The sequence below is a fragment of the Struthio camelus genome, chromosome 15, assembly GCF_040807025.1.
Source record: "Struthio camelus isolate bStrCam1 chromosome 15, bStrCam1.hap1, whole genome shotgun sequence".
Taxonomy (NCBI): domain Eukaryota; kingdom Metazoa; phylum Chordata; class Aves; order Struthioniformes; family Struthionidae; genus Struthio; species Struthio camelus.
Genome location: NC_090956.1, coordinates 10471773 through 10495014, shown reverse-complemented (window position 1 = coordinate 10495014; position 23242 = coordinate 10471773). Strand labels below are relative to the sequence as shown.

The following is a 23242-nucleotide window of genomic DNA, read 5'->3' as shown; positions in this document are numbered from 1 at the left end:
TCTCCCTCCCTTGCGTAAGTGCTCTTCTGCACCTGGGGTGGGGAGGGGGAAGGGCAGAGTGGGTCTCCCAGGACATCCTCGCTGTCCAGGAAGAGCATCAGTTCGGGCTCGTGCCCTAGAGCAGAGAACGCAAGAACATCAGGCTCTGCCAGGCCGCTCAGTGCTCTCCTGTGTGAACAGCCAGGCCATGAAGCACGATGCAAATCCAAAAAACAGGTGCATGTGTGTGCATACATGTATGTGTATAAATATAAATACAACATTTGTTAAAACTCCTAGTCCTAATACAGGACTAGGATACAGCGCTATCAGTAGCTCAGAGTGTGGAAACCCAGTCAGGCAAGTCTGTTCTTCACTTCCCACACGTTACCTGAACTAATAGAAAACCAGTTGTTTCCTATATGCTTCTACATATCATGCAGATAGTGCTGCAAGGTAGAGGCACTGTTCATACACTGACATTCTCACACACAGTTTGCAGCAAGCTTCAGACTTGCTCACCCCTTCATCACCCCTTCATCACATGGAAAAACATAATAAATGCATCTAAAAATGTTTTTCCCTTATGCTATCAACAAAAAGACAAAGCCGGATAGAAGTGAAAAAATGATCTGATTAGCTACACACTTAGGTACACACAAAAGTAATTTAATATTTAACATTTATCTAAATTTCTTAAAAAAAATGATATTTCACTAAAATGCTAATAGTGCACTCCTGAATAGGTATTTTCCACTAAAGAAAAAATATAAACTGCATATGATACTTGCGTACCCATGTGTTTAAGAAAGCAAAAGCTAGATGAATGGCAGTTCATCTTAAATGTTTTTTCCTAGAATGATATTTAATCCATAGAGGGGCATGCCTGCTAATTCAGAAAAAGCTTGCCAAAAAAGGGGAGGGGCAGGCAAATAAACTTTTGAAGCACCTGAGCGTGCTAAAACAGCAAGGCCAAATGTACTAGGTACAGTACACTGACGAAAGGAAATGGATCTTCAGGACCACAATGTTTACAAAAATTAAGCTTTAACTCTTCAATCCCCTCCAGTATTTTTGGCATAACATTTGTATATGGTGCTTTTCCTTGAGAGATCTCAAAGCAGATAACGTATTTATCCTTTGTTAACTGCTTTGAATAGAAAGCAGACAGCTATGTGGTTATTGCAGGGGCTGCGTTCACGGTCACTGTGATTCCCACTGTGGAGTCTGCACAATGAAGCATGCTTGTTTCCCAGGCAAGACGACATAGCACTAAGTCTCACCAATGATTCTACAGAAACCCAATTCAAAGCCTTCTCCAGTCAAAAATGAAAAATGTTTTTCTCCACCTGCAATGTCTCAAAACTCTGATTTATATAACAGACTTGAGTTTGTTACAGATATTTGAAAAATTACAGACGAAAACATTTTAAAAAGAATAATCACCGAATGCAAAATTGGATGTTAAGAAGGAAAGAAACAGATCATGAAAAAAGTACTGCAAAGCACTAAAAATTCCATTACTGTAAGTATTTGCTACGATTTCAACTTGAGTTAAACTAACCTGACATGCCACTGAAGACTCATTTGCTTAGGCCTAAACACACTGCAATAACCTATTAGGTAAAGCAGTGCTTCTACCCTGATTTTAGAGAAGGGGAGTGGGAAGATAGACAAACTAGTAACTGGAGTCCCAGAAGGCGAAGAATATCTCAGCCATTAGACTATACAGTTGAAAGGAGGCAGCAACTTAAAACTGCTGCACCCACTTCAAATTTGACTGCAAGGAATTCATTTATAGCATGATCCCTTGGTTAAAATTCACTGCAGGTGAGCATCATGCAAAAACACTGCCATCAGCTGAACAGTTCAGCTTCTATTACTTCAGTTGATTTACGTGTGTGTACGAAGATTTTGATTCTAGATTTGCATTATTCTAGGTTTTGTTGCAGCAACAAAGTTGATGTCTCAGTTTTACTGAAATAAAGTAACTTTATGTCTTTACAGGAAAGAGATTTGTAAAGAACAGTCGTCTTTAACATGCAACACGCATGCACAAAACCTGCTTCAGAACTCTATTTTAGGTTTAACAAAGACTGAAAGAAAAATGTGTTTTTGACTTCAACACATAAAAGCTGACAGTCCCACAAACTCCTGAACAGGTAAGCTGTCTCCTTAACATTACACACTTAATTCTGCAGAATCCAGTCCTAATCTGGGATTTATGTACTAGGCCTTTTATTCTTCCTCATAATTTTCAAAACCACCAACAGTTTTGCATAAAAGGAAAATTATGAATACAATTTTTTTTTAAAACTTTATTAAATTATGCAGTAAAGAACCCATCTCCACACAAGTGTTTCATTTCTGGACAGCAGAGGTATAATACATGAGCCACAGGTGAGTGCATTACCCCTCCCTTCCCCCAACTTCCAAGAAATAAAACAGCATGTATAATACACTCTTATTACTATGGTACTCCAAACAGATTGTTCATAAGGTTATTTTTAACTGGAGAAAAAGTAAAAAGGACCAACAGTGTAAAGTGTCTTGTTCTGCACATGAATGTTCTTCACTGCAACATTCAAACACCTTCTTTCTTGCAATACATGGCATGGCAGAGGGTTCAGGAAGCAATGACAGTGGAATGCATTTGCACGAGTATCATTAAATATAAAGCCTGTGACTTCTCTGGAGTTAATCAGACAATCAGAATGCAACCAAAAAAAAAAAAAAGGCCATGTCTGTTGAAATTGCTTACACTTCAAAGTGCATGTCCATGAAAAATTGGCAACAGAGGAAAAAGCGAACTCTAAGATCTACTTAGGAGGCAGAGCAGTTAGCATAGTGCAAATACTGAAAATAATATAAGTTCTTCTATTACTTATGTCTGGTGTTAATTTGTTACCTGAAAAATATTAGCCAAGCTTTCTACTCAAGATGAACTGCTGTAAATCCATTCAATTAAATGAATTCTATGCTAGTAGTGAACTTGGCTCAAATTCTTTAATACTTAAATTTTGATTGAAAAATTAAAGTGTGTTTTTACTCTGAAAAGTGACTAAAATGGCCTAAAGGAACTTCCCATGTCTATCATTTTTCAGCAGCTGCATGTAATATATTCACCAAATTTACAAAAGGAAACTTTTTATATGTAGCTATGCAAATTTATCTGAGCCAGAGAAAGCCAATGTGCATTTCTGCCTTGGATATCAGCACCTGTAACAGATTCTGTAGTTACAACTGAATTGTTAGGTTTATTTGGTATAAGAAAAGCAAGTTTCCTTTTCCTAAAGGTGTTCCAGAGCCAAAGACAGTCCAAGCTCCTTTTAAAGGTAAGGAAGAAGTATTTTAGACAACTCACAGACAAGCAGGACATAGTTCTAAGTAAGAAGATGCCATTTTTAGAGAGACTTTTCTGACCATAATCACACTTTGAGTGCAGAACTGATTAAAAAAAACAAAAAGCCTTGGTGGAAGATTCACTATGAATGCATTATTGAACAACCATCTATAGAAGTAATATGGCAAAGCAAAATTACTTTGCAGAAATCTTTACAAATCTAGTTGAACAAAAATTGGAGCGTCCTTCATTTGTTGGATTTTATGTATACTCCTGTGAACCGAAGCACTATAATTTACAAGTGTAAACTAAAAGTATTAGGAAAGTGAAGTAAAAAGCGTATCACTCTACCTCCACCAGAACATCACTTTATTGTTTATCTGTCATCAACAATGTAAAACTCTACTAGATACTCTATCCTGGTTTTTAAAAAGGTAAAGATTACATTGGATTAGGTACGTCGTACGAAAGAAACTACAGCAATCACAGTAGAATGAATTGGAGGGACAATTTGAATTACAAAAAAGTGTACACTGCAAGCAGAGGGAAGTGCACGTTAAATCAAATGCCTGTAGGATTCATTACTTTTAAATGCACAGTGACAATTTTGAGAAACTGTACATGATAGAATCACAGAAGTGACTTCAAAATAACCAAAATTACATTTTGCATTTGACCATCCAACTCATAAGTAATCATTGATGTTCTACATTTTCAGTGCTTTGGGAAAATTGGTTTACCAAACAAAATTCGTTAATTTGACTAAACTGTGAAGTAGAAGGATTGAAATAAAAGGTATATTGGAAGTACGCCTAAACTACAAGAATAAGCCAGAAGAGGGCTATGCAAGGAGAGGCCGGGAGGGAAAAAAAGAAAGGAAAGAGGAAAAGGAGAAGAGAACAAAGGCTTTTTCTTCTATCTCAGAAGTTCTTCCAATGCAGCGTATATCTGATGTTTAGCTCTTTGCTTTCAGTCCATTTCTGAAGTTTACATTTTGTAGCCTTTTTCTGTACTAACTGGTCAACTCAACCAGCACTGTTGCCAAGCAACAAGAGTAACAAGAATCTGAATGCATCAAATCTTCCTTTGCTGTGATTTCTTCATGGCCCCATTTTTTTCTGTTTTTCTTTGAACAGGGTTCGGTGTTTCCTGAATTGTTCACAGGGTCAGGTGGAATTGAGTTCCAAATCACTCTGCGGTTTGTAGCATCCCGATTTCTTTCTGCAGCTAACCCCCAGACACGTTTGCAGTTCTTCCGTAGCAGAAAGACAAACCGTGCTGTTCAAGCGGTGAACTTTCACCCTTGACCTTGGGGGTTGCAGACCATTGTGTTTAGCATATCCCTGAGTGCAGCTATCCTGCAGGATTCACTTCCCAGTGCACCGAGATTTCCTAGGTTTCCTCAGATTAAGCCCCAGTATGCATCACCACCGACTGTGGTGCGGCTATGGATGCCTGAGGCCGAGTTGATTCTGGTGGATGTCTGACCTCGCTGAACCAGACTCATCTGCTTTCTCCCTACTCATACCCAGGCAGTCCAACCTTCATACAGCTGAGCCAAGTTATCTAGATTAGTTGCTTCCTTAATCACAAAGTCAACCTATTGAAAAGTCAAACAAGAAATTAAAATACACTAGATCTTTACATGTGTTTAGGTGATCTCAAAATTAACTGTTGAATGTTGCCTGCAAATACAAAGTTTCAGTGGAAAAAAAAAATCTATAGTAACTATACACTTAATTTTACAGAATTGCACATGGTTCACAGAAGAAATAGGAATGTGTATTGAGGAGGGAAGGCATCATTTCATTCATAATCCCAATCTGGAAAACAGTCCCAACATTCTCCCGTTTACATGGGTGCTTGGGTCCACCGACTTCAACGCTTCAGAGACAGAGGCACTGTTATGTTATGCTGGCAAACGGACAAGTCCTGTCCTTTAGGCAGCTGTAAAAATCTAATGCTTTCACTGGATATCAGAAGCTGTGTAACCAGTGTTGGCTTACTGAGGTACAAAAGGCAATTACATCAGATTCATGAATTTACATAAAATTTATGATATAGGAAACAAGAACATTTGATTAAAAAATGAATGCAGCAATAGAGGGCAACTGCATACCTTGACTTGCTTTGAAACATAAATAGTACATCTCGAAAGATAAAAAGCAGACTGCAGTCACCATCGGGTTTCATTTTTAAAGACGTACTTTAGCACATGTGTGCACACACAGGCACACACACACACAGATTTTTAAAGCATAGACTAGTAATTAAACTTTACTAGTTTCAACTCACCTGTTCAGCAACAGACATTCTCCTGTTGGGATCCACATCTCTGCCCTCTAACTTGGCTTTGACTCGCTTCCACACGCTAACTGCATACGAATTCCTTTCCTGCACGGCTAAATACACAAAACAAAATTGAATTTTACATTCCAGCACAGAAGTGTGTGTGTGTGTGTGTGTGTGTGTGTATATATATATATATATATATATATATTTTTTTTTTTTTTTTAAATGAAACAAAGCCCACTATATTCCTGTATTTACCTTTTCCTGTTTTCGGGTCCCTGGCTGTCTTTTTAGGACTACAGGCAACACTTTTGCCAGTTCCTGGGACTGCGCTTGGAGGCGTATCTGCTGATGTGGCAAGATTTTTCTGAATTAGCTTTCTTGCATTCTGCGACATCACCTCTGGCTGAGTCTTCTGCCCTGTATTGCTACGTACAGCTGTAAAAATAAGTTTAAATAATCCAAATTAAGCCACAGAAGTAGAATTTCACTGAAATCTGTGATTAAATCTAGTTTCGGGAAGTAGAATACAGTTAAATTGAGAAATTAACCTTTATTGACTGTCCACTATTGAACTGTAATAGTTAAATCTTTAGCTTTGCCTTCTTGCATAAAGTTTTCTGCGTCTTTCTTCATGCACTCCTAAGGTACAGTCTGTACAACTGCTTGTTTTGATATCAAGTGAGGTATCAGGTCCCACTCCAGGAGCTTTCAATTTTTTTTTTTTTCCTCCCCTCAAAAATGCATTTCAGTTTAAGGAAGAGGGGACTTAACATAGACTATATATTCCATAAAGTTTGAAATGAGAAAATACTTGTTTTTATCGAGTATTGGATTTTGCCTGTGAGACACACACAAGTGTTTAAAATAGTATACTACAGACGTAAGAAACACTATCGAACATGTATCAAATGCAGTTATCAATACTTCAGTATGAACCAAGGCATGAGTCTGCTCAGTTCTTCTCTCTTCAATCTTTCCCATTTCCTTTTCTGTATAAAATCCAATTCCTTTCACTTCACAGAATTAAACCACAAAACATTTACTTACATCAACAATTTTTTTATGCGCTCTTAGCCTGACTCTGCCACTTTGTGTGGCAGTTATAAAAAGCAGGTCGTGCCCTTAATAGAAGTCAGGGAACTCTGCTCAGTCCAAATATTGATAGTAGAATAATTCTTTAAATAGGAAGAAATTCATGCTCATCAGTAAGTTTACTTTACAGTTAACAAAACATGCATAATGAAAAATGTTGCGGACATGAGTGATTGGCAGTTTCAGAATTTATTCCAAAGTCACTATAAGTTTTAATAATAATTTTAACATTAATTACTGTTTGGTTGATACAGTATATAATACACGACAAAGGGTCCGATGTATTTTGGGCATGGTGAAGTAAATCCAGATCTTGAAGGCTACTTGATCATCCCATCCAGTACTGGATGTTGCATAACTGCAATTTTATAGACGATTATAAACCTGTAAGAACTGACTGTATTTCAAGATTTATTAAAAATTATGATGGCTTCTAACATCCATTCCTAACGTTGGAATTTTGGTACTTTTTCAAGTGTTACCTGCAGCAAAGGTCGGCTGATATGTAGCGGATGATGTTGGGCTTGAGCATTCATTCGATGTATCCGTGACTAAGGGTGATGCAAAACTCACTAGATTATTGTAGATGCTAGAAAACACAATGAAGTTAATAAATATTCATGCAGCCATTCAAGTTATGTGAAAATTCAAAGTGAAAGCCAGAAGTCAAGTTTTGCAAAAATATTTTAGCACGCTAAGTCAATCACCAAGTAGGCTTGCGGTACCATGCTTCTGCTATATGCAGGTGGAGAACCAAACGTCTTCACCAGACAGAAGGTAACTTACCTTTGGCTCTGTGTTTTTAGTTCCTTCAAGGTGGGAGTTATTTCCTGCAGCATTTCAACATGCTCCTGACTGCGGACTTGACCCATTACCTGAACTAACGTAAACAAAACTGTCTGAATATTATCTTGCCACGATTTATATTCGCCCAAGAACTGCCTAACACTGTTCTCATAGGGAACGTCTTCACCATCTGCCAAAGCTGCTTCTTCATCCTGCAACAGAGATGTGTTAAAAAGGTTTAACTATTTTTTACATTTTGAAAAATAAAATGCAGTTTAGCATGTCTTAGTGTTTTCAGCCTCTCAGTTCATCATCTGACTAGAAATAACAATCATTTTCAACAGTTGCATCTCAGGAAAATAAATTTGAAAATTTACTCATTACAAGCTAGGAGAATTTTTAAATACCTAAAAAGTTTCAACTGCCAATAGACAAAAAGGCTTCATTTCAACCAAAATGTGATTAGCTTAACCCTAGAAATATGGCTTTATAAGATTGATTTGATGTCTAAAAATTCACATCTAGAATTCTATATGCATGAACAAAATTCACTTTTTAATATATTTTTTATATATATATATATATATATTTAATTATATATACACAGATACACGCTTCATTTATAAAAAGTGTTATTTTTCTTGAACTATACTGACATTGTTTTCAGCAATAAAATTTAATGACGTTTCAGGCATACCTTTGCCATAGCTTTCAGTAGATGCTTGACATCTCCAAGTTGTCTATTATGACCAGTGAGCACAGTTTTAATACTATCCACCAGGTTCTGGATCGTTTCACAAACTGTTTCTATTTGTTGTTCTCTCTCTGTTTGTACTGTCCTCTGTGTAGATATTTCCTGGGTCAACTGCTTGTGAGCTGAGTGAAGCCATTCAGAGCTACCGATAGGATGTTCGAGACCAGTGCCCTAAAAAATAACAGAAGCATTTTAATAGTGATATCCAGAGATAAAACTCGATTACTGTGTAGTTGCTTCTACCAAGACAGAATAAAGTGTTATCCATTACTCATTAGGAGGTATACACAATATTATGTAGAATGAAAGACAAAAATGGAGAGTGTATGATTACAGTAATTCTGTAGCGTTACATATTTTGCTTTGACTTTTACTAACCACTCTCTGAAGTAAGCGAAGCTCCAGTTCAGAAACTGAACTATTGAACTGTGATGCAAACGAGCACATTTGTTGACAGCGTTTGAGAAGCTCAAATAATGCAGCATCCAGATTTAAGGCTTCCGCAGTTCTAGTACGTAAACTTTCAAAATGAATGATGTTACTGCAGAGGAACGTAACCTGAGAACAAAGCAAAAGCAAGAAAGGAGATCCCAATTAAACTGTGTATTAAACAAACTGCATTTGTTCCATAACCTTAGAAAGGCGAATTTTAAATACAGCAGTAAAGCTGCTCTGTTACAATGATGATATCATTTCAGGGGCATCCATGCCTCCCAGAGTTGATTCATACTGCTTTCAAAGAGGGGTTCCCTGAAATATTTGGCTTTCTATTCTTGCTGCTTAGATGTCAAGGAGGAAAAATATCTTTCACATAAATCAGTTATATCTCAAGTAGAAAATAACGAGGAAACATACTTATCAAGTCAATACTTCTGTATGATATAGTACCTGACTTGCTCTTTGACTTTCTTTAAGGACGAGGTTTCTTCTTTCAGCAATAGTGGCATCAAAGTCTTGCAAGACGGGTGCCAGCGCAGGATTAGCACCTCCTGCCCATTTTAAACGCTGCTCAATACTTGCTTCAAGTGCTGCTAGTTTCTCCTGCATTGGGAAAAAATAATAATAGGGAAAAAGTTATATATATTTTTATTTATTTATATATACACACAGAGAGCATATTAAACCTAACTTTAAAAAGTATCTCTACTAACACATGCAGTCACATACATTCTTATACCCATATATAAAAGATAATGGGATATTCATGAAGGACAGGTGAAAGCCTATGCTGTTTTCAGCACACATCACAGCTGGATTTGATTTCATTATGAAATGAAAATCACTTGTCTAGATTTTAAACCCATCACAAAATACAGTAGCAAATTAAATCACCACATTTCTAGACTAAAAACAAAATAAAGTCATGGGAGTCCTGGACTTTTGTGTAAATCTTCAAAAAAAATTAAAATTCAACAAGTTAACAGGAGGTATTCTTAAAGAATTAAACATCCTTGATTACTGGAATACCCCAGAGTCTTAAAGAAAAAAAAAAAAACAAAAGAAAAAAACCACCTTCGTTTTTACAACAGCCTGAAAAGCTAGGCAGATCTACAACATGTAGAAAGCTTAACACATGCAATAAAGGACTTGCCCAGACTTGCAAAGAAAGTGTTTGACACTTAGTAAAATGATAGCAAGGATTACCTAAGCTAGACAAACTTAAAGAATAAGAGTACGATCACCTTTCAGAAGGAAGGGTATTTTTATGTATCAGATTTTCACAGAATCGCAGAATGGCCAAGGTTGGAAGGGACCTCTAGAGAACACCTAGTCCAACCCCCCTGCTCAAGCAGGGCCCTCTAGAGCACATCGCACAGGATTGCGTCCAGGTAGGTTTTGAATATCTCTAGGGAAGGAGACTCCACTACCTCTCTGGGCAACCTGTTCCAGTGCTCTGTCACCCTCACAGTCAAGAACCTTTTCCTCATCTTCAGACAGAGCTTCCTGTGTTTCAGTTTGTGCCTACTGCCTCTTGTCCTGTCGCTGGGCACCACTGAGAAGAGTCTGGCCCCATCCTCTTGGCACCCTCCCTTTAGCTATTTGTATACATCGATCAGATCCCCTCTCAGTCTTCTCTTCTCCAGGCTAAGCAGGCCCAGCTCTCTCTTTTTGTCCACTGAACAGATTTACTGGTATTCCAGGAGAAAATAAGATGGCAATATCAAATAATTTAGTAGTACACAACGGACAGAGCAAGACAGAGGCAAAGCAGACTGAAAGGGAGCAATGAAAATATCATGAAATTTGTGCTAAATAACAAAATAGCTAACAATCTGGAGGTGGCAGATAATTCTGGAACGTATGGTCAGCAGCATATTGAAATGTGACTCTAAACATACTGCCCCCAACAGTAGTAGTACCTGCACTGTTGCAATTGAAGCTTCAATTTGACTGAGAGTATGAAGTTTCTTTTTCATGCTGGCTAAAATTGCAGAACGAGGTGGAGGAGTAACAGAAATGGCTTGTGGGCGACTGATAAGAAGATCTTCATGCTGCCACTTTTTTTTTTTTTTTTTTTAAAAGAAGAAAATACTTGATTAGCAATATTGCTCATCACAAAACTGCTTCACAAACAGCAATTCTAGTATTCTGGTACACCTTATAGTAAAGGTGTTTCAAAAGGACTAGATATCTGATGGTATCCGCATGTTTCGAGACTCTGAATCACTACAATGTTAAATTCTATAAATAATTGTAAATTATGTTTTATTGGCTTGGATAATTATGCCATTAATCAGTCATTAACTTACTAGAAGTGATTTACACACATTTCTTTAATGTAAAGGAAAACTCAATCTTCAGAAAAAGTTCACTTGTGATACATTAAAAACCCAACACAGACCAGTTTGCTTACCAACCTACGAAATGATTTAGTAACTGATATGGACAAATCCTCTATTCTTAACTTACAAGTCACTACAGACTGAAGACCAGTGATACTACAATACAACTGGATACCAACATACAACTCAGTGTACACAATAACATTTATCTAAAGCCTCTGAAGAACGTTCCTATGATCAAGACAGCTGCTATTTATATTTGTTCCACGAGGCAGAGGGGAACAGGGAGTGAGTTAAGGCAGTGAAAATTTGAAGGAAGGGTACAAGATTACACTTTTTCACCTCTATACATTTAAGAATTAAAAACCTAAATATTATATCAAGTGTATTAAAAATACACTAAAAAAAAATCATTTGACAAAATGAAGTCCCTGTAGTGCTTAGACACAGTAACTAAGACTTATTTTCCACAGATACAATTTGCAAAGAACATGCAGTCTTACCTGGAACATGGCAATATGCAGCTGCACTCTCTGAAGACTAGTCTTGCAAGACGAAATACTGGTTTCAAGTCTGCGCACTAAATCATGCTTCTTCCATGCTGTATCGTATGAACTAGCCAATACTGTTGCCCTGTTCATGACCAACTGTGAGAACTTGCCAATTTGGATATTGTGCTCCACAGCTTTCTTGCACAGGTCATCCACAGAAACTTTGCTTTCTGCTCCAAAGTCCTTAGCTTCTACCTGAGCAATGATGTCTACACCCAAAGCACTGATGAAACTGCACAAAGTGAGTCCCAAAGCTTGATTTGGAAGGCCAATTAAAAGCTGCCTCACAAAGTCAGCTGTAAAAGCCTTTATTGGTTTCGCCATTTGGTCTTCGCTAAAACAAGAGTTTCTATAAAGGGCTTTCACATTGACAATCTGAACAGGTCCATTCACTGTGTTCTGGTCTTCAAGTGAACTGATTCCTTTTGAAGGAAAGAAAGGGATAGTATTTTTGTAATTTAGTAAACATTTGATACATTAATATTATTATCAGACTTAGAAATACAGCAAGATTACAGGAATTCATTTTTAACTTCTGGGTACTAGCCCTATATGAAAGATCAGTTACAAAAACATGACTACCCTTTTAATATTTTTCTCAGAAGGGCATGGGATGAGAAGCGGACAAAGCAATACTGAATATTTGATAACATATTTACCTGACAATGTTTTAGAAAAAGTACCACAAAGTCTGAAAAATTCTTTAATTGTTTGCAGTCTCTTCAGAAAGAAAATTTCCTCTAGAACTTGCCGGTTATTATCGTCATCAAAGAAATTAACTTGGGTGCTGCGGGCTTCCCTAATTATGTCAATCTTACGCCAAGCAACAGGTATTTCCATCTTGTTTAGCTGAGTAATGTAAAAGAAATAATTAGTTTTGTTTTAGAAACATTTTTCTCTCAACTCAGAGTACTCGGGGGGTGGGGAGGGCACATACCTTTTCAACCAATAAACCAAATGCAGTTTCCACTTGAGCAAACATTCCATCAAATGCTACCAAAAGCATCTGACCAGCTGACATTTTGGGAGTCTCATCAACTGAACCATTTCTTGGCTGAATCAGTTCACCATACTGCGCATGAAGTACTCTTAAAGAAAGAAAATTTACATGTCTCTGCTTAATCTACAATCAATACACAGAATTTTTTCTTAAACCTATTCTTGCCAGAGATAGAGCAGATCGGAACCAACTGTAAGCGGCATTCAAGCTAGGCGAATTTTTTGCAGGCTTTTTTCCCCCCCCTTTCCATATGATTCTATGCATGAAGTTCTAAAGCTGGACCCATAAGAACAGCTGAGGATATCATGAAAGTTAGGATTGTACAAAAGGACCATCTATAAATTGAATTTAAATCCTAGCTAGAGGATACAGACTGTACTTCCTATAAGCACAGGAAAAAAGTTACAAATATTAAGTGCTGCAAAAACTACCTCTCCTTCCTGGAAAACCAAGTACCGATTTTATGAATACACACATTTATAATTGACTGAAAGAGGTATGGGCTAAGTACATAGAGGATGAGGTTTCAGGCTATAGCTGCGAGGGTTTAACAGCTTGCTACTCCTGAGAAGATGGTCTTATTTTCTCCCTCCTTTATATCAGTTTTGAACCTCAAAGTGCAAGCTGAGCAGGCTTGCCAATGTGCAAACCAGGAAGAAAATTAACCTATGAGGAAAGAATTAAATTGCTTTTAACTGATACAGCAAGATTTACCACACCACTGAAGGATTAGATGAGCATCACACATAACTGGATCAAGAGAAGCAGTAAGACCCCTCCTTTTACTTGGCAGGAAGCTTTTAAATTGGCTCAGCTGCCTAGCAAGCGCTTCTCCAGAAAGGTACTGTGCCACATTACAAGTTGCACAAGTTTGGTTACCAAGTCAGTGATTCATCAGGCAAAAGTTGCCCAAAGCTCCCAACAAGGAGGTGCCATGGTTACAAGCTCTCCCGTTCACAGGTTCCTCCCACAGACTCATGGACCAGTTCCTACTCCTTTTCTCTCATCCCTTAAAAACTTCAACTATAAGAATCACAAGTACACATATTTTGGAATGTTAACTACCATACAAATCTAAATTCTACCTTCAGCAGATATAAATGTTTCTATTGCTGTAGCTCTGTGTTTGTTTTACTGTAAAACCTACATATGCTCCTCTTAACGGTATTCCTGGGCAAGAAAAGCCTGTATTTCAAACAAATAATCAAAAGTAGCCAAATTAAGAATAAGAAAGTATATGAACACTGCTGAAGGTATTACAGCTGAATTTAAAAAAATGTATGCGATTTACCTTGCAACATCAATGTAATGAGAATGTGCTTCTTCCTCTAATCCCATAGCTGCATTTCGTAAGTAGGCTTGAAGAGATTCAACCAATGTTTGCAAAGGGACTCCATCAGTTGTTTGTTCAATAAGACCATCTAATTCATGAAGCATACTTTCTAAAGTGTACTCTCCTTTCATTAAGCACCTAAGTGCTTCAGGAAAAATGATCTGCCGAAAGTTTGAGTTCAATTCCTGTTGAGAATCAAGTATGGAATCGTAAGAACTTTTCCCCCCCAAAACATCAAATGCAACACCTTTCTCATTTTAGTATTACACCACTTAGAATAGATACTATTTAAAAGATAACATGATGCTGATTAGCAAAGGGGCCCCGGTTTTAAACTTAGCACATAAGATCTTGTTAAAAAAATAAAAAAGATTTGTCAAACTTTTACATAATGTAGTAACAGCAACCTCACAGCAACAGCAGCAATCTCTTACAGCAATCCTCAGCAAAGGACTAGTGGTACAGAGATCACGCTTTGCAAATCCGTTTGTTCAAATGATTTAGATTTTTCTTTCCCATTATGGAACTATAATGGAGTGAGTGAAATTATTAACTGGACTTATGATTTACTAAACTGATTGGACTAGAGAAGACAAAAAGAATCAAGATGCCAGATAGTGACTATTTTAGCTAGAGGCATATTCACACCCTAGAAATCACTGTAGGTAGGAAAAACAACACCTTAGTACGTAAAGCAATTCTCACCAAGCAGAATGCATCAGAAGGCTACAGCATCAGAAGACCATAGAAGGTTAAGGGACTAACTAGTGCCCTCCGTCTCCAAAATGAGACAGGAGACACCAAAAAAAGACTAGTTATCTTGGCTGTTTATTGAGCTTCACATCTCTAAGAGCTCAAAACAGAGCAGTTAGTGAAGGATCCAGCTGCAGTGCAAAGAAACTACACGCATGCTTCTGAGACACAGGGTAATGCTTTGAAGAAGAACGAAGAAAAAAAAAATGAAGAAAATCTCAATGCAATCAGAGGTTGGTAAGGAAATATTTTTCAGAAATACAGTGGGACCAAAAACCTCAAAAAACTACTTTTACCAGCCATTGTTTGTAAAATGCCTACATTCCTTAGAAGATGTTTGTTTTACTCAAGCTGTCACTAATAAAATATTTTGTCAGTGAAAACGCTTTAAAAAGGCAAAATTAAAAATGGATTTTCCTCCTTCCTAGTTTTGGGGATTGGGGGTCTGTAAAGTAGGTTTTTCAGAATTTGTTTCAGGCTACTTGTTCTGGTGAAAATGAGCAAGGCTTTGCAGGAGCAGAAAACAGACCACATATTAAACAATCTGGAAGCTGTTCTGGACTAGCAGCAACAGAATAAAAGAATAACAGCAAGATATGAAGTTCTTATTTTGCTACCAACTTTTTCATTGTTATTCTAGAGCAATTTTAAAAGCTGGTCACGTATAGATCAAAATGGTTTCTTCTGACCAACAAAAACGTAAATGGAAGTAGTAAATCGTTGGTCAACTCAGTGATGAAGCGGAGCAACCAAGACTAAGGTCCACACAACTTCAGCAACATTGTAAGCAAGCATTTAGCTGCTTTTAAGGAAGGAGGATTTGCTAAGAATGGTCAGAAGGCTCATGATGAGGGAAGTAGCAAAAATAATTCTCACCTGAAGTGAGATATATACTCCGTTAGCTAAATGAACAGCTTCCGATGCTTCAATTGGGTTAGGAATATCTAAGTCCTGAGGTACCAGATGACACTGCTTCAGCAACTGTACAAGGCACGTAACGTTCCCACTCATGCTGCACAGCTCCTCCAAGAACCAGGCTCCATCTCTTGAGGTGAGATCAACTAGCTGCTCTCCAGCACTAGACGCTGCACCTTCCATCATCAGATTCCGCCTATATGAATTACGATGCTTAGTTAGACAAGCAGATACTACATGCTATTGCATTCTCCCATAATTACGTCACTTGAATATTCCTGTAACGTGGTCTTAAAACATGAATAAATACAAAGAACGTCCCAAGAGGCAACTCACCTCGTAAGCGTACAGAGAGCAGAGATGATAACGCTCGCTAAGCTCAGGGAGCCCTCCTCTCCATTTTCATGCAGGAAAACTTTTATACAACGTTCAATTTCTTTCAGCTGTTCTTCACAGACAGGTACAGTAACTGCTTCTTGTTTCAAACGCTCCACCTGTCTGATAAGCCTGCTATTTATATCTGCTGCATAGCGCTGTAGAGTCATTTCTGTAGCAGTTATGAACTGACACACACTTGGAGGTGGCTGAGGAGCATATTGCATTTCATACCTGTAAAGCAAGACCACAACGACAAAATTCTCCTTTCTCCAGCTCTAGTAAGTTACATTCCACTCCCTGGGAAGCAAAAATACTCCACATTTGAACAGTCATCACATCATGCACTCCCTATCAAATCTGAAATACCACAACAGTCAAAGGCTATCCTACTGACACTTTCATAAAGCATCATAGAAAGCATCACATTCCATAACTACCTGCAAGGACAGAGGCCAGTCAAACAGAAGTCCTCTAGGTAAGAATGAAGAGGAGATAAGGAATAGGAAGGGGAAAGGTTTTAGTATAAACACTTGAATATAATCTAAAATCTCTAAGCCAAGCATTAGGAATGCTGGAGCGGCCTGATTTTGGAGGAAAAGGAAAAAATAACTGCTTGAGAATGCGCTTTAATGAAAAAAGTCTTTGGTAGTTCTAAGCGATTTTTAAATACTAGAAAGTTTCTAAAATCTTAGGGTAGATTATAACTACCCTAAAGCCACACCTTGTCACTCATCTGTTTATTACAGGGAAACGTTACTGATAGGGAAATGTTACTTAGTTTTCTTTTCACAGTACATAGTAAGACTCTGGAACAGTATTTTTAGAACAGATTTTCACGTTTCCAGCCTTCTAGAATTACAACTTAAACTTGTTTTGGGAGGCCCAATTTAATTATGAAGCAAAGCTTAATTAAAACCCTAAGACAGTTTGAAAACTAACTTCTTCAGAAAAATCCATTTGGCAAACTTACTTCCTGAAGATATCCTGACAGCGTTCTATTGTCATGTTACAAATGAGTTCTTCCATCCAAGTTTTCCATTGCTCAATTCGGTGTTTCTGAAACACAGCTTTTGGATACTGAAGAGCTACGGTTGCATAGTTGTGCAATTGTTCAAGACAACCACGTAAAACAGATCTTCTTTGTTGAAGAAGAGCACCAACCTCTCCTTCTAATTGTTCACACTGACTGATCAGATGTGCCTGGCCTGCGTTTTGCAAAAATGCTGTTGCTGGTACGTAACTGGGAGGACCTTTCAAGACAGACAGTTAAACAATTAACTTCCACTGATTTCTGAAGCTTACATACTTTATAGCATCCATGCACCAAGCATTAAAGCCTTTTCCAAAACACCATTTTACTTGTGGTAAAGGAGGCTTTGAGTATTCATACTACCAATTTTAAGCCCAAGGTAAGAGAATAATGTACATGGCTAGGGCAAGATAGACAAGTTCAAAGCCTTAGGGAGCTTGAAATAGAAGCCTTGTGGTGTTCTAAAACACCCTTTAGAAAATCCCATGTCTTTTCATTTATTACATTCCTAACCTTGCCTTTAAGTTAAGGTACATTCACGATACCTCCTCATATTAAACTCTAGTTATTTTCAATCCATCAGAAAAAAAAAAGAATCAAATACTATTTTATACCTAGGTCCATTTGCGTGCTTATTTCTTGAAGCAGACTTGCAAGCTGTGTTGCCTCCAAATTGTTGAAAGCAGCTTGGTAATGTGTTATCCACTGCTCAAATTCATTCAGCTTCACCTGGATTGCTTCCTGGACAGCTCTTTGTTGAGACTGCAACTGTGTGTGCTCAGAATACCTAAGTTATTGAAGTCACAGAATCAAGTAAATACTACAAGAAAACAAGAGTACTTAATTATACTAACACAAAACTATACTGAACAACATCATACTACTTTTTTGACCAAAAGGTTAAAATACTCTGTTTTAACCAGTTACCAAAATCTTACAAAAATAAACATTGCGTTCATAAATTATGGTTTCCCACAAAATAAAGAATGTGCGTGCGTGCACACATACTCATCCAATCTGGAAACCCTTGATCAACTTCAACTAAACTTGAGAAATAAGTTGAAGAGTTAAAAACAAAGATTTTTGTTATTTATCAGCAGCTGAGTAGGATGTAAAGATTATTCAGTAGGAAAATGGGCTTCAGTAGTTGTTCTGCACAAGGAATTAGTTCTTTACTGTAAGATTAGCTATCAGTCTCTCTCAGATACACATTTTTAACATCTAACTCATAAGCAAATTATTAAACTACCAGTTAGAGCAAGCCTTGAGATCCCTGACAGAATTCCTGGATCCTCTATACCTGTGCTGAAGCGTGTGAGAGGGATGCTCCACTCCTTCCGCACCTTCCAAAAATTCTATCTCCTCCAGTAGTTTTCCCTGCAATTTTTCCACATCTGTCAACTGTTCTTGCAAGTTCAGATACTCTTCTAAACTACTGTCCAATTTTGGAAGCACTGCCAGCATTTCATCTCTGTTCTTAAACCAGTTAACCTATAAGCAAGACACAGAAGTTGTAAGTCCAGACTTAATTCAAACAGGTAAGAAAAAAATAATATAAGGCAGGACACAAGATTTCAGTGATGTTGTTCATCTAGAATTACCTTCAATGCTACAGGTCTAAATTTTTACTTAGACTGCTCTCTTTGAACTTATAGATTTATTCCTCCAGCCTTGATTCAGGCAAAACATTAACAAGGTTTAGAGTTAAGCACATGCAGAAACCATAAACTAAATATTTGCGAGTTCCATATAAACACTTCCCCAAAACCAATTTAGCACAAAAAAATTTGGGAACTATTTCTAATAAATGACCACCTCCTCCACCAACCCCAACAGTAAAAAGAAATGAACTAAAGAGGAAAGCATATGGCCTATTTTGGTTACGTAATAGAAAGTTACTGTAGTGAATTCACCTTTATCTCAGCCACTCTAGAAGAAAAGAGACTACGTGTAATATCCCTTTCCATTTCCCTTTTGCTTTGTTTGTTTTCAGCCTGCTGGCCACCACCACCATAGACAGCTCCTGCAAATCCTGCTTCACCTCCTGCTGTCCAGTCCACCAGAGGATCATAAACAAAAGCTTCAAGCAACGTAAGCAAAGTTTCTCTCCCACGTCGCATGATATGTAGGACCTGCATCATGAATTTTAGACAGACTTATTCTGAGCTTGTGTTATCACTGTAGAACAGTGGAATTTTTAATACAAAATAACGTATTTGAATAACTACAGAAAATGAAATAACTACGTTTATTCATAACCGCCTCAAACACAGGATCACCACCACAGTATATACAAACGCAGCTAGCCTATTGCAGCATCATTACAATCAAAGTTTGCATTCTAGCATCCCTCAGACTCTATCCTCTTTAACAATATCCTCTTGAGGAAGAAACCTCTCCTTTGTTCATAGCAATCATTTCTGCCATTGTTATTTAGGATGAAGAAAGAAGCTAAACAAAACTTCATGAGTCATTTAATTCAAAATTTGTTTGGTATCAAAAACAGAAAAATTACCTCCCTTCTCCTTTTTTCCAAGCATATCTATAAGGCTAAACTACAAAACAGAAAACTGTCATGGCTACAATCTTTATGAAGAGCCAACTTACTCACTTGGTATGGTATGGCATTATGGGGGGGGGGGGGGGAGAAAGAGATACTACCAAGACTGAAAACACTTAGGAAAAAAGAAAACCCTAAACGACATCTGTTAAGTCTTTATAGCACAGCTTAAGAAAACGCTTCCCTTTGTGTCACCAATCAACATTTTCCAGAAATTCAATTTCATCTGAATTCTTATAGTAAACTTGAAGATATTAAATTTCCAAATAATTCTAGCAACTCAGTAGTAGTAATTCACAGAATTTACACAGCAGAATATTAAAAAAGAGTGGAATCATGCAGTCTAATTTCCTATTTAGGATAGGCCATTACATTTCTCCAATTTTCTCTTAACACAATGACTTGCACTTGATTAAAGCATATATTTGTTTGGCTAAGGTGCATGTTCCAGAAGGGCAAGGTGAATCTGAAGACGTCTTTTGATGTTTTAATGATATATTTACACTGAAGTTAAACATAAGGCAAAAAACTTCTATTTCTTGAAATTGCATTTCAGTATTTAACGTGGTATTCAAAATTTCATTTTTAAATCCAGAGCTACCATAAAACGCCCAGAATAATAGTTGCACCACTACCTGAATGTAAATTTATCTGTCATTCATCTACTTTTTAAATGTCTAATTTAAGATGTACCTAAAATAAGTCCAACTAAAAATCACACCGAAAAGTGAAGGCTTTATAAAAAAAAAAAAAAAACCCAAACCAATGGCAGAATGATTAGTAGAAAAGTTCTAGGCCAACGTGTAATAAGTGTTTTCTGCACGTTTCCTAACTTACCTGTTCACAAGAAAGCCTGAAAACCCCTTCTACTCCTGTCACACCAAGCGCTGTTTCAATATTGTGCGTCATCCGGAATGGAACCTTCTCCGGTACCCTAAGGCTTTTCCCTTTAAGATAAAAGTTTAAGTTGCTCCTTTTAAACATCAAGAAAGGAAACCTTTTACTTGAATAACATATAGCACTTGTAAAGTTACCTTTTTCAAAGCAAACATTATAATCTATGTGGACAACTTCTCCTGTAGTCATATCTATAAGAACATTATCCAGATGTCTGTCTCCAAGACCAATGATGTAGCCAACCATGGACATAACTGCAGTAGATCTTGCATACGACTTTAAAGAGAGTTCCAGAAAAAAATTATTTGTGGGAATCCTCTGCCAACACGTTGGACTGACTACCATCTTAAAACGTCATTTAAATTGTAAGCGTAAGACATAACAAAATCAACTTATACCAAGCTGTTTTTTATTTGTTGTCTGATAATATCTTACAAGAATTCTCGTTTCTTAGGCTGACCGCTCTACATTAATAAATTATGGTTATCAGGAATATACTCTTTTCTCATTCTAGATGGCACCGTTGCTTCTGTTAGCCAACATCTCCTGCTATGTGAAACTTCAGCAGTGCTACCTCACCTAACTCGAGAGCATCGTTGCTTGAACACATCCCAGGCATTTGTTGCCCCTCATCCCTTTAAGGATTATAGCCTTTCAAAGTGGAAAATAGATCTGCTATGACTTACCTGTGTAACTCTCCACCACTCATCCGGGGTAGTACATGATGACCAAAGTTCCTTAGCTAGGAGATTTGGTGGAGTCGCTTCCATCAGTTCTTCTAGAACAGCCCTCATTACGTTTAAGGGCCAGTCACGACGAGACACATCAAGACTAAGCCCAACGGCCTTTAAAGCAGGTCCAATTTTACTGTAGTAAAGTTCACTGGGTCGAGGCACTATTCCAGGATTCTGAGGAGTCTGGTAAGAATCTTGAGCCTAAAAGAGGTAAATAATGCTAGTTTATGTATTGCAATTCTTGTTACCACAAAAGAGCATCTCAAACTCAGTTTAGCGAGAATAACATGAAATCAACTTCTCTACTTTTACAGCTCAAAAGAAATATTTTAAAATTCAGTAGTTAAGAAAACAAAGATACTGAAAACACTTTTTTCTAGCCTAACTCTACTGTAAGCAAGGCCAACTCCAGAATTCCCACTGCGCTATACTGAACATGAAAACACAGTTGAGAATGAGATGTGAAACTAACACGATTTAAATCAAGTTTAATTCCATTTGTTCAAAAATAGTTCTCCTTGAATTTTTATGCTAGAACCATATATTTATGTTAGATCCTGTAGGACATATATGCAAGTTTCATCTGACATCTGGTCAAATCCCAGGAGATATGAATTCCCAGAACTGTTCTGCATTATCACAAAAACACACGTTTTAAAACTTTTTAGCTTAAAACTATTTAAAACTATATAGGATCGTAAAGCTGCTCTAGCTGGCATAAAACATAGCTGTTACCTTTTGCGCTTGTAAAGCAGCTTCTCGCTGTTGCCACCTCTTGTAAAGGCCAAACAAAGGTGTAGCTCCATCCACCCACTGAATCAAGCCTGATCTCGTTCCCAGAGGTGTCACAGAATAGTGCCTCGCATGGAACCTTGGTGTTTCTTGACGGTTAATGGTAGCAAACATTGTGTTCACAATTGATAAGAACTGCATGATTCTTTCATCTAGGTGCAAGTCTTCCAAACCTGTGTTAATTTATTTTGTTTCAAATTCAGTTTCTAGAAGTAAAATTCTTATCCTTAAACAAAGCTCGAAATACAGCGTTTCTGAAATCATAACTCATTTCAGAACCTTTATAAACTACTCAGATTAAGGATGAGTTGATCAAGCTGAACCAGAACATTTACATAGAATTTGCCTACTAGAATTAGTTAATCACAGCTGTAACTGTGTAACAGTACACACAACAGCAACTAACATACTACACTGGCCTTTTCCCTTGGAGGAAGGCATGAAGCCTCAGAATTTTGCTTCTGAGTGCTACCTTAAGTTTCAGGATTAGCTGGATGCGCTTTCCCAATCAGTGTGCAAGCAAAACACTATCCCTAACACAACTTTTCAAGAACAGATCTGAAACACCCTTGATCTAGAACTTCGTGGGGCAAAAATCCTAGAACACATATGGGAAAGGGTGCAAACGGATCAAGCTCTTTCTCATACCGGGAGGGTAGATTAAAATGTCGCAGCAATGCACCTTCCCAGATTTAGTACAGTCTGTCTAATTTAAAGCAAGAGACAGTAGCTTTTATGAAAAAACTTCCATTTCTCACCTTTGAAAAGGTACGGATAGTTCTTCCCATCTGAACCCAGGAAAAGTAGCTTTTTAGGTTTGGTTTTGGTAGGCAGAATTGTGATGGTGCTGCCCACGCTATGAATTGTAACTGTGTCTCTGGTGGATACCTCTCCAGGGAGTGCTATTTCAGTGTTCATCATGGCAGCCAACCAAGGACTAATTTCTTCAAGCCGTAAAAGGTAACTAGCCCGTTTCTGTGCTCTTTGCTGTAAGCTTAGCATAACCTATGCCAAAGAAATTGTTTTAGGTTAAGGTTCACCTTAGCAGCAAACATTAAAAAATAAACGAACCAAAAAACCCAACTTAATGATTTTCCTCCTCCAGAACACATGAGAATTTTCTTAAACTAAGTTTCAGTCTTGCTATGCTATTAATTCACTTATAGCTTAGGGATAAAGATGACAAAACCTAAGCAAAGAATCTTTAAAACAATTTTATGCGGCATGTATACCCTGTCTTTTGATAAGCACCAAAGTCATGGCAAAT

At 37.5% G+C, this 23242-nt stretch overlaps 1 protein-coding gene across 2 annotated transcripts in view; it reads right to left on the bottom strand.

Annotated features, from left to right (window-relative positions):
* Positions 1–3674: 3674 nt before the first annotated feature.
* Positions 3675–23242, bottom strand: part of SMG1 (SMG1 nonsense mediated mRNA decay associated PI3K related kinase) — a 70022-nt gene continuing 50454 nt past the window's right edge. For both annotated transcript variants that reach the window (XM_068908205.1, XM_068908206.1), the window contains 24 exons: positions 22734–22980; positions 21919–22148; positions 21136–21384; positions 20587–20725; positions 20390–20499; positions 18906–19124; positions 18293–18483; positions 17607–17779; positions 16933–17212; positions 15921–16193; positions 15546–15780; positions 13875–14101; positions 12521–12671; positions 12243–12432; positions 11536–12005; positions 10610–10747; positions 9138–9290; positions 8628–8807; positions 8193–8420; positions 7496–7707; positions 7192–7298; positions 5873–6052; positions 5618–5724; positions 3675–4922 (listed from right to left, as the gene is read on the bottom strand). In XM_068908205.1, coding sequence (XP_068764306.1) covers positions 4845–4922; positions 5618–5724; positions 5873–6052; positions 7192–7298; positions 7496–7707; positions 8193–8420; positions 8628–8807; positions 9138–9290; positions 10610–10747; positions 11536–12005; positions 12243–12432; positions 12521–12671; positions 13875–14101; positions 15546–15780; positions 15921–16193; positions 16933–17212; positions 17607–17779; positions 18293–18483; positions 18906–19124; positions 20390–20499; positions 20587–20725; positions 21136–21384; positions 21919–22148; positions 22734–22980 — 4767 coding nt within the window. In that variant the 3' untranslated portion in view covers positions 3675–4844. The remainder of the gene's footprint in view (positions 4923–5617; positions 5725–5872; positions 6053–7191; positions 7299–7495; positions 7708–8192; positions 8421–8627; positions 8808–9137; positions 9291–10609; positions 10748–11535; positions 12006–12242; positions 12433–12520; positions 12672–13874; positions 14102–15545; positions 15781–15920; positions 16194–16932; positions 17213–17606; positions 17780–18292; positions 18484–18905; positions 19125–20389; positions 20500–20586; positions 20726–21135; positions 21385–21918; positions 22149–22733; positions 22981–23242) is intronic.